Raw genomic sequence first — 12,717 nt, forward strand, 5'->3', positions numbered from 1 at the left:
CAGAGCCTTCAAAGTCAATACTGCTGGCCTTTTTAACCATAGATAATATTAACAATGGGTCTGTTTCTTTAACCAATCAGACCAGCTAGCTGGCCTAGAATAGTGTAAGCATTTTTCCGTCCTCTGATTGGTTGGTCAGAGGGAAACTGTTACAGCCACCTGTAGCGCTCTGCACACATTTATACATACGATTTAGACTTTTTTTGCCCACGGAGAAAGAGAAATTGATTTGGTCTTAGATATTCATAAAAATAAATTTTCAAGAACAGCTAGACATGGTGAGGAGAGGTCGGCCAACCCCGAAGCTAGCTAGCTTTTCTCAGCTTCAGAAAGGGTTTGTTCGCCACATCCAGACCAGTGCCTACGAGCGGTACCACTGGCTTAGAGCCTCTGAGGAGCGGTGCAAATTATGATTCTGCATCTCTGGTGAGTAGGTTGCATTTTATTTCAATTTTTAATATTTTTGTCATGTTATTAGACAAATATTGATTCTGAACTGCTCCAGATGATGTAGGTGCACAGTTGCGGTTGTAGTGTAGAGGTTTGTAGTTGTCTTAAATGGGTTTCTTGTTTTAGTAAAATGGTATTCACCCTCCATATGCGATATGCCTCTCTCTCTGTAATGCCACGTGTTGTCATATTGAGTTTTTGTATGGTATTGATGGTTTCTATAATTGCGACGTGATAGTGGTGGTATTAAGAGGTGGATTAAGTCCGGTAAGTCCCCACTGAAGGCCTAGGTACCAAATGCATGGCCCACCACTAAAATCTAATAATACAAATTTTGTTTTTCAGAGACTGCTCTTTTTATGTTTGCATATTAGTGCTAGAAAGTAATGACTCAATAACGTTTTCAGTAGTAAGAGGAATTAGGTAGGTATTTAGTAAGGCTACCACCACTAACTGTTTAAATAACTGTTTACACTTTCTGAATGAGCTAAAGTTTCATACAAATTACTAGTTCCTCATACAATAACTATTCCCTTATATATATATATATATATATATATATATATATATATATATATATATATATATATATATATATATATATATATATACACAGAGTATATATATACAAACTCTAGCAGAAATGGAAAATCACTACCCTGGGAGGCAGGGACAAGATTAGCACTTGTTTGTTGTTGGCCTGGCAGAAAAGTAGGTTCAGTAGGTTCAGTAGGTAGTTTTAATTTTGTCCATCAACCGAAGCAAGGAAAAACCCTACTCCCTGTTGATTTCACAAAATGTATTTTTCATGGTGTTTGTTCAAATGCTTCTTTAGGGTGGTGTGACACACCTTATGTTGGTTGATGTACTTCAACCAGTGACACTAAATTAACTTTTCTATTAACTAATATTGGAATAGACAGGGTTAAAAATTGACAGGGCCCCAGAAACACTTTGGCTTAACTTCTAAACCCCTGTTAAGCACACCCATATCATTAGTATAGCATTGTTTTATAAACACATCAGTATAGCATTGTTTTATACACCTGTAAACGTAGCAAATCACGCCACAGGATGTGTGCTAATCAGCCCTGTGGAACCTTATTTTGACCAGGTTTTCACAGTTTGCTTTACCAGGTCATGCATTCCAATTCCATGAGTATTAGGATACTGTTGTATTCGTTGCTACCTGTGCATAATCATGCAATTATTATTAATATTTTTTTGTACAAATTTTATGTTTAACATCAGCCATGCTAGTTGTGTAAACAATCATCTCTGAGCACCTTACAGGGCAATCCAAGGGTAAGTGCTGTTGGCAGAACTATTGGTAGATAATTGAGCTGAGTGATTGTTCAGGAATGTAAATGTGGTTGTATGAACCCCGTGTAACCATCACAAATAACTAGAGTTTTGTCACTTTATCATTATTTGCTTATAATAAATATTATCAACAATATCATTACTGAGGTAATCTTAATAAAAAACTCTTCATTAGAGAAATACACAATAGGGATTTGAGAACAATAAAATGATAAATTTTTTCAGCAGCCAAAGTGAATATGTACAGTAATAAATGTATGCTATAATACTTGCAATTGGCTAGTGTAAAATCACACACACACCTGGCTGTCTACATGGTGTAAAAACAGAGATGATTATCAAACCAGGACACCTTCTTCGATTGCACCATGTGCCCATTCTGATGCTCATGTGCTCATTGTAGACACTTTTGATGATGGAAAGAGGTCAATGTGGGCACTCTGGCCTGTCTGTGATAATGCAGCATTATATACAGCGAGCTTTGGTGCATTGTCCCCTGATGACTATATAATAGAAATCACTAATTTTTGTTTCCATCAATTTGTGCTAGTGTAGCTCATCTATGGGATAAGACCAGATGGGCTAGGCTTCACTCTGCTTGTGCAGCAGTGAACCTTTGTCACTGTTGTATTTTTTTGGACCATTTTTGGTAGATACTAACCTGTGCATCCCTGGAACACACCACAAGAGTTGATGTTTTAAAAATGTTCTGAACCAACCATAAGAAATTGTCCCTACACTGAAAAAACCTTAAATCTGAGTGGATGTAAATAATATTTAATTAAATCTGTGATATTACCAAGAAAATGCTAAGTTTGTATTTTTACATGAATATATCTAGTTTTTAATGAAGGCATGTTAAATAGGCAATCAGTGTAAGCATAGAAACATTTGTAAAAGTGTGACACAAAGTGTGACACAAGTGTGAAAGGTCATAAACACACGATTATGTTGGTACAGCATATGGTTTGTGTTCATATCGATAATAGATGTTATAATGTACATTATAAATGCTAATCAGGTGTAGTGATTAGCTGCATGTAAAAAGGCCATATGTTTACCAACTACCTCCAAAATTTTGTCTGTTTTGTCTGATGTTTTTCATATCACTAGCAAGCATTTTGAAAGTTGTTTTGACAGTTTGGAGGAGAACGTCGATAGGATGACGAATAGGAAAAAACGCATAAGAAAATTTCCTTAAAAGTCAAGACTCACACACTCTGAAGAAAGTGAACACATAGATTTGTTTTAAGATGTCCTAGGTGCTGAAAGTAATCCTTCTCTGTAAAGTGTATAATCAAAACAAATGACTTGTGGTGACTTGTTAGTTGAGTCTTTCTTTGAGAAATGTGATTAGAGGGAATTCCAGGATGGACAGAGGCTCAGTTTGTAAACAGGCAAAAAATAGCTATGGTCTTGCCTAAACTTGTACTGTTGTTTGGTTAAGATCCCAAATGATGTGACCTGGTAAATAAATATAAATGATGTCATTTACTATATTTTTGAGGAAAGACAAGCAGACAGAGAGACAAATTAAACTAAATGGAAGCTGAGCTCCTCACTGCTACCAGTATATGACAAACCTTGAAATTGAGTTCCATCACCCAATTTGCATCTGGATAATATGGGATGAATTTGCAAGATTTGTAACTTTGTTGCCCCTAACTTAAATGAACATTTGAGCCAGTATAGATTAAGACAACCACAGTCAATTTCTTCCCTGTTTACACGTCGATTGCCCTCATGCCTTTAAAACCTATAGTGCTTTAAAATCACATTTGAGAAAGAAACATTCAAATGAAAACTCAACACCAGACTTTTTTTTTACTTGTTAACTATGCCCCTCCAAAAGGATTACTTCCAACATCTTGGAGTTCAACCTATAAAAAAAATTAAATTGTGCACTGTCTTTAAAGACTGCAATCTTCTTCTTTCGGCTGCTCCCATTAGGGGTCGCCACAGCGGATCATCTGTCTCCATACCACCCTGTCTTCTACATCTGCCTCTTTCACACCAACTACCTGCATGTCTTCCCTAACCACATCCATGAACCTCCTCCTTGGCCTTCCTCTTTTTCTCCTTCCTGGTGACTCCATTCTCAGCATTCTTCTACCAATATAACTTATGTCCCTTCTCTGCACAATCTTATCCGCAAACATCATAGTCCAGGGAGACTCCTGTCTGACCTCGTCCGTCAACCTGTCCATCACCACTGCAAACAGGAAAGGGCTCAGGGCCGATCCTTGATGCAGTCCAACCTTCACCTTGAACCAGTCTGTTGTTCCTACTGCACACGTCACTGCTGTCACACTGTCCTCATACATGTCCTGCACCACCCTCACATACTTCTCTGACACACCTGACTTCCTTATACAATACCACAACTCCTCTCTTGGCACTCTGTCGTACACTTTCTCTAAATCCACAAACACACAATGCAATTCCTTCTGACCTTCTCTATACTTCTCCATCAACATTCTCAAAGCAAATAGGGCATCTGTGGTGCTCTTCATCGGCATGAACTTTAAAGACTGCAATATTCACACACGTGTATAGAACCTTTGCATCTCACAGATCCTGACAACATGCAGCTCATTCTTCAAGTGGCTTGTACATAAGCATATACATAAGTCAAATATTACAAATTATATTGTTGAAGCGCATTGTTCGGATGCATGCAAGTGTTCGGGATTAGATGACTGTTCAGAGTATAATACGGAAGAATTGAAAGAGGAAGAAATTGAACTGAAATTAGGCCATCTTTTGTTAAGATTAGAGAGCATTAACAATGTGCCCAAGCTAATGCATTAATAAAGTTGTAGCAGAGCTCCAGTTTATATCTTCAGGTCCTGCCATAAAAAGACCTAAGAAAACATGACTGTGTGCTTGATGACCCAGTCATCTCAGATTTAGTTAAACTATTGAGAGTGTCGAACACTGTTAGCACAGCTTTAAAAGCTGGTGGTCCTCTTTCCACATCTTACGAAGAAATTTCATGTGGTTGAGCCTGTCTAATTCATTCCGCAAGAAGGAAGGTCGAACCTTACAATACGTTCCCATTCTTCAGTTTTTGTCACAGATATTAAGCGTTAAAGACACAATGGAAAGCTTTCAACTCTTCATACATCACTCATGAGAGTCGGTACGAGTTATTTACTGATGCAACACATTTGAAAGAAGATGCACTTTTATCTACAGAAGACATAATTCTTCCTCTCCTTCTCTACATTGATGATTTTGAGGTGTGCAATCCTCTGGGAGCATCCTAAAAAAAAGCACTAAAGGACTGCAGTGTATTGGTATTGGCAAATATTCCAGTACAGTTTTGTGCAACACTTAAATCTAATTTTTTATTTTTTATTTTATTTTAAATTAAACTTACATTTTTGGAAAGCTTACCTGGATCTTATGTCTGAGATTTAGGTAAAAGAAGTGAGGACTGGGGCCTTCCAAGCAAGAACGAAGCAGTAACATTCTTTTCATGTACAAGCAGGTTTAGAAAATCCCACTCTCACTCACTGCTTTGGTGTGAAAAGGCAATGTGCCTTGACTAAGAAATGAAAATACTTTCATGTTTTGCCACCAAACTTTTTGAGTGAATTGTACATTTGAGGTTGGCTTTGTGCCTTGATCTTCTGATAAAGAAAAATATTTTACTTTATTTCAACTAGATGACCTAACCAGACAATTCTGGTGGAATGACAAACCTGACAGCCCTCAACTTATCAATTCATGCTGGTGTACCATCTGCATGGCCCAGATGCACTTAAACCTGCCCTCAGTGTCTCAAATATGTCCACAGTGCCTGTCAAGAAAAACATAGAGAAAGCAGTGCATAAAAAGTTTCCTGGAGAAACATGCATTTAGTTTGTCAATACAGTGACCTGCCATGGCATCACTTACGCAGTGGGAATGATTTTGCAGTATGGATCCACTGGAGGGCTTCCAGATATTGTTGAACTAAATCTAATCCTTTTGTGCATGGCCAGCCTGTATGTAAGTGCCTACATGCATGGTACAGTGAGCACTTTAGGGCTGTTGAATTGGAATCCACAAGACAAGTAACAGTTAAGCATTTTTTGATTCTTTGCATTCCTAAATTCAACTTAACCAATGACAATGACAAACTCAGCATCCTACTGCACGAAGATATACGCAAGCTTTCCTTGCGCTCAGGAATACCTCAGACTGTAGAGGAATTGAAGCATATTGTACAAGAGACTTTTGCATTTGAACAAGATTTTAGTTTGCAGTATTAGGACCAAGACTTCAATGGTCAGTTTTTTTACTCTCCTTGAAACTGATCAAATAAATGACAGACAGCATAAAAATTTCAGGATTCTTCAAGTGATCATGGAATCGAGGACAGCTATAATAACAGTTGCACTGAGTTATTGGAAGATTCTGCTTTTTGCTCAACTGCATCCAGCAAAACTACAATTCTGTCTTCTTCAGGGAGCACCTCCCTTCATTCTGTGGCATGGTCAGCTCAGTTTGAGATAAATATCGTCTTCCTTGACACTAAGATCCTTTTACAAGCAGCAAATGAAGTTTACAGAAGAAATTGAACCTTTGCAATCTTGCAGTTAAATCCAACATTCTGGACAAACTAGCAGAGAGCACATTTGTCTACACTGCCTATACTTCAAGGAGCAGATTGCTGAGGCCCTGATTATGAAACACCCATGTTTGAAGGACCCAGTATCTTTCAGTGGTTTATACAGTTGGCACAACAGCCTGAAGTACAAACTTGGAAATTACAGAGCAAAGGTGAAACACCTAAATATAAACTAAACTTTCTCTCAAGAGAAAGTCAGCTGGAGATAAAACTCCAGCAGAAATCTTGAAAAAAGCAAAGACATCTGAGGTTAACTACCTCCCACCTCATCCTCAAGGAAATATCTGATGCATCCCTTGAAATGGAAAGAGTGGAACTTCTCTATGAGTACAAGAAGAGAGACAACAACAGAGTTATTAATGAGAAGATGGCAAAAACCTTCAAACTGTCAAAAATATGTGATCCAGAACCACCTGTGATTGACTTAAATGCTTGATGACCTGCCTTGTTTGAGTTTTCCCAGGTATGTGGAACATTTGATACTTATACGATTAATTTGGACTACCAAGTGCTTCATCTGACAAGGTCACAGGTGGCATTTGCTGAAAGTAAGCTGCTAACGTAACTAATGAACTCTTATCTGGTGAATGAACTCTCATCTGGTGCAGCATTGTCAGACATCGGGCCATCTAAATGTCATTCTTACTGTTTTTCTAGGGTTTTCTACTTTTTCTACTTGGTATTCTGTTCCTCTTTTCCTGTGTCTCTAATTATTTTCTGTCAGTATCTCATTAAGTTTGTCCAGCTCTTTCTGTCTCTTTATCAGATTGAAGGGGAATTCCAAAGCATCACACTGAAGTCAGTACAGTTCACATTCCTAGGGAAGTTGGACCAATACACACCTAAATTGTTGAGCCTGTACAAGAGAAATGGAGGAGCTGTTGGGAAGAAACTTGATGAGACCCTTAACATCGTAACTGAGGCATGTACTTTTTACATTGTAGCAGTTAGTTTAATGTTGTAGCATTCTGATATCTGTACTTAAGACAATCTCATATCTTATTTACTTGTAGGACAACAGTATACTATTTACATGACCCTCACCACATCAAATATTTCTTAACTCACACAACATAGTTATAGCTTATAAATGTTGATTATGATTAATGCAATAGATCTGCAAATGTATATATAAGAAAGGAAAATGAACCTTTCATCTTTCAGAAAGAATTATTCAGAGCCAAACCGATTAAACTTTCAATGGGGTAGATAACTTTTTTTTTTTTGCTACCTAAATTTGAAATGTATTTATTTATTTTAGTCTTGTCTGTTTTGGGGCTGTTGGCCATTAAAGGCCATCATTGTTTCCGCATGTGGTTTTTGTCTTTGTGTGTTAATTGCACCATTGCTGCCACCTGTATCCTATTTCCCCTATGTACCTTAGTTTTCTTGCTTCATGTTTAATGTTGGCTAAGGCAGCCTCTACAGGTCCTGTGCTAGTTCCCTTGTAATGATTTCACCCTATTCCTGAGCAACAAATAGAAAAATGTAAGCGCATATTAATAACATCAAAATGAAGCTTCATAAATGATCGACACAGTGCACATTAGTGGTCTCTGGTGGTCAAATATTAAATAAATGCTGAATACTGCTGTTTAATTAAGCAGAATTGCACAAGTTTGGTTATACTGTATTTTTAATCTTTCAGTAAAATTTGGCTATTTATTTTTTGCAGTAGCAACTCATGATTAAACAGCATAACAAAAATTAATTTAAATACTTTACTCTAGCACATTATATTTCTTCACTAATCCCCTCTTCTCTTAATTTATTTTAAGTATCATGCGGTTCCAGATTTTTCCTAAATTTGAATAATACTTTTTTTATTTGCCATAACCTGGTTCATTATATTACATGAATTAAGAAATGTTTATTTAGCAAGTTGTTAGCTTTTAGCAGGTAAAATAGGTTTTTACCTCCATTATCTGAACAGAAATGAAATGCTGTTAAATCAAAATGAATTTACTTTTCGTGGCTCCTGTGGGATTAACTGAACTGTACAACAGTTTGACTTGGCTTTTCGATTTGGTTTTTGTACATTGACAAATTCTTTTGTTGATATTCTTGGTTTTTTTTCTGATACAATATCCATAACCACAATAAATCTTAACATCACTGATTTACTACAATCACTTCTTTCTTCAAAAATTGCTATGGTTTGTGTTACTTCTGAATTCTGAAGTTTCCTAAACTTTCCTTTCCTTTCCTGTTCACTTGTTTTCTAAAATGAAGGATTATAAAGTATTGATTATGTGTTTGGAGGACACTAAATCAAACACCAATACAGTATTTCAAGTTGTTTATTTTTATTTATTTATTTATTTTTGACACTTCACTGAGTCTGGTTCGCATTCATTCATTCTACATTATCACACTACTTGATATCGATTTAGGAAAAGTACCAAACTTTACCAACAGCATTCTCAAAATCTCTAGATCTCTATAAAAAGGATAATTTATGAATATTAACATTGTTTTGTCTTATTAAAGACTCTTCTACAAATTATATTTATTATTAATATTGTGTTGCAGTGATACTCCCTGGCCAGCAGATGGCGACTCAGTCCAGTGTTCCGCGTAGATCTGTATTCTGTATTAACACATGTTGGGGCAGGTCTAATGATAAAAGGAAGAAAAAAAGCACACCAGATATGAAAATATTCTGTAAAAGTATTGATTTACACACTCATTTGAGCTGCAATTAGGCCTGACTATATCAGAATAAAATAAAATACTAAATCTAACTAAGCAAGTGTATGCAATAAACATAAAATTATTTTTCACTTCCATCAGGGACAGTATGCCATAAGAGGGCCTTCTCCACTGAGTACCTCTCCACAAAAACTTTGAGGAACACAATCATGGGCCTTCTACAATTCCATAAAATGCATGTAGACTGGATAAATATACTCCCAGTACCAATAGGCAGAACCAGTGTTCCTACTGAGAGTTAGATTCAACTTATCAGCTGGTTGAAATGCTGGACTGAGTCACCATCTGCTGGCCATGGAGCATCCCTGCAGAGTCTTCTCTCTAGAACCTTGGCACAGACAATTCCTAAGAGGCTAGGAAGTGTAAATCCCCAGGAATTGGACCATATTTCCTGGTTTCCCCTGTTTGAAAGTCACAAGACATGACCTCATATAGCTATATAACAGTGAAGAGACACATTAACTGGACAAACCAAATCTTGTTTGATGCCAACAACATGATGCCACCTTGCCACTTAAAAGTTTTGAAGTACCATAGTAACCCAATAGTAACACAATAAATACAAATTAACTTTCAAAACATTACATTTCCAATATAACCACAGTGATGTCACCCTAACCCTAACCCTAACCCTAACCCTAACCCTAACCATATTTCCCTCTAAGATTAACTAAAACCATGCCTGGGCTTTGTGGTAAGATGACTTCTTTGTTATGAAGAATCCAAGGCTAGCTCAAATCACCCCAAAACATATGTCAAAATGTGTTCTGGTTTGATAAGAATAAGGTAAAACATTTTGTATTTCTTAAAAATATCTTCGATGCGAAAACAAGACAGCTTATCCCACAGTTTATACAATACCCATGGCGGCAAAGCATTGACTAGTGGCAGCATAGTGTATCTTAGAGTTGATAGATCTGGAGCATTCTTGTCAAAGAAAGAGGAATAAAATAGCCAAAACATGATGTGATTGACCCAAAAAGTGCTGAATAATTATATAATATATATTTATATAAATATATCATTTACATATTTGCATTTATTTTTTCTTTGCTGTTGTAACAGAGAATTTTCCCCACTGTAGGATGAATAAAGGTTTATCTTATCTTATCTTATCTTATCTTATCTTATCTTATCTTATCTTATCTTATCTTATCTTATCTTATCTTAAAACATGTAACACATGCTAAGTTAAGGGGTGAACAGATTTGTGCAAGCAGGTTATTGTTATTTTCTTTATCCTCCATCAAACATTTGTACTTGTTTTGGGCTCGTATTTGACTTGTTTATTTATTTTTATTTTTTTTGGTTGCTATATATTGTTAGAATGGAAAAAGATCTGATAGTAATTTATCTTGGTTTATTTTTATTTTTTACATAACAAAAAGCTGTAATTTTAACACTGGTGTATAGACTTTTTATATTCACTGTACATAAAGTCTGTGCCTTTAATGTGTACTCTCTTAGTTACTCAGCTGGAAAAAAAGCATCATATAAACATTGTTGTATTGTCTAAAATAAAAAGCAGCGGCATCATTCTGAAGGTTAAAATGTAAATGTGATAATGGTATCTGTTGTTAAATACATTTAGAAAAAAAAAAAAAGAAATAATGCATTTTGGTTGAAAACAATAGCTTGATTTTAAAATGTCAAAAAGTTGAAACATAAATATATATTTTTATATAATTTATTGAATTTGTCTATGAATTGTTTAGCTTTATGATCAGATACATTTTTATTTATATTAGAGAACTCGTTCATTAATAGTTTTAATCTTGCTAGACAGTTTAGTGCTTGACTACATACACAACCTCTACATATTGATCACTGAGGTGAGACACACTCTATTATCCTGTGTGTTATATTTTCACTAGAGCACTCAGCTGCACTATTACAGCTCTAGACGTCAGTAGATAATGGTCAAGCCCCCATGAATATTAGATATGCTTCCTCCTATAAAAGTTGATAGCATGATGGAAAACCTTACAAATAGGTTCTGAATTATAACTACAGCACAAGCTCTATTTTTTTAGTTCAAAAATATGCTATGTATATTGTGCTGCAGCGGATGATCTTTTTTGTAGGGATTTGCTGCACCAGCTGGAGCTTCATTTCAACTGTCCCATTTAGAAATCAGTGAATGTGGACTCCTTGGCTTAAACATGGCAGGGGACATTGTAGTGGGAATGTTGTATAACATTGCATTACCACTAACTTTACTAACAGGTAAGGGAATTTACTGTAACTTCTAATTATATTTTGCTAAAGCATAATTTGCAGAAAGAATAAAGGACAGCAGGAATTATAATGTCTGAAAGTAATGCAAGTCCTCTAAATGAATTAAAATACATTTGTCAGCTTTATAAAATATTTAAATGTTTAAAAATCTGTTAAGCAATATTTAGTTTAATGTCCTTTTTTTTTTAGCTGTAAATTTTTCAATAAAATGCTAATAATAACATATAACAATAAACATAATAATCGAAAGTTTCTGAAATAAACTCAAATAAACCTTTTTAAAGGATTTTCTAAATTATATTTTATATAATATATATACACACAAAATTATAATTGTCTTTTGATATATTTTAGCACTTGCATTTGTTATTTATAGTTATTTTTTTTCCATACTTGCATACATGTGTATGCATATTTATGCCCTGTATATTTTATTAGAACTTGAACAACTAATAATATTAATTAAAACAATAATACAAAATGTACTCTAAGGGCTTTTGCATCTTATAATAACCTGTTTGAGAGTGGAAAGTTTTGCTCACCACATTACTTTTTTTAATTCTTTCATTAATTTTTCTGTCAAACGGTTTAAGGAAATTGTGGGAAAACACATCAATAAATGACTAAATTATTTGTACTCTATTATATATCTTTTAATCTGTATTGTGTATTCACACAGCAATAGCTTTTCGATACAATGGGCTTTCCATGGTGTATCTGCTGTTTCTGTTGCTTGTACCTCTTCTACCAAGCCCATCTCTGTCCTCCATGAAGGGTGAGTAAGGAAGCATTCTTTGTTAAAATATAAAAATAAGTATAGAAGATGACTCAGCCGAACACATACAAATGTATTTGCATCAAACTGACAATTGATTAAACACACACATATATATATATATATATATATATATATATATATATATATATATATATATATATATATATATATATATATATATATATATAAAATTTACCAAACTTCACATAAAACTGTGATAAAAAAATAAAAAAAAAAAGTTATACAATATATTTTTAGGTTAGGCTAGGTAAAACTTAAGCAGCATACACTTTCAGAGTACAAGTACAAAGACAATAAAATGCAGTTAGCATCCAATTGGCAGCACAAATAGCAAATAAATGAAATGAAGAGTTCAACTATTGTGCACTATTTAATGTAATGCTGTATAGGTAAAAGTAAACAGTATGCTGCTTATTAGTAGTGCAAATGGCAATAAGGTTACATCATTTTAATAAGAATGATGGTGCAGTAAGTTGAGGTTAGAGGGCATCTAAGGGAGTTTTTCCTTGCCACAGTCGCCACAGGCTTGCTCATCAGGGCTAAATGCACACCATTCACCTTGACTGTTGATTTCTGT

At 35.1% G+C, this 12,717-nt stretch overlaps 1 protein-coding gene across 1 annotated transcript in view; it reads left to right on the forward strand.

Annotated features, from left to right (window-relative positions):
• Positions 1 to 392: 392 nt before the first annotated feature.
• Positions 393 to 12,717, forward strand: part of si:dkey-11f4.7 (piezo-type mechanosensitive ion channel component 2) — a 65,056-nt gene continuing 52,731 nt past the window's right edge. The window contains exons 1-3 of the mRNA XM_046870926.1: positions 393 to 426; positions 11,188 to 11,329; positions 12,021 to 12,116. Of these exons, the coding sequence (XP_046726882.1) occupies positions 11,266 to 11,329; positions 12,021 to 12,116 (160 nt within the window). The 5' untranslated portion in view covers positions 393 to 426; positions 11,188 to 11,265. The remainder of the gene's footprint in view (positions 427 to 11,187; positions 11,330 to 12,020; positions 12,117 to 12,717) is intronic.

This window comes from Silurus meridionalis, chromosome 17 (genome assembly GCF_014805685.1).
Source record: "Silurus meridionalis isolate SWU-2019-XX chromosome 17, ASM1480568v1, whole genome shotgun sequence".
NCBI classification, from domain to species: domain Eukaryota; kingdom Metazoa; phylum Chordata; class Actinopteri; order Siluriformes; family Siluridae; genus Silurus; species Silurus meridionalis.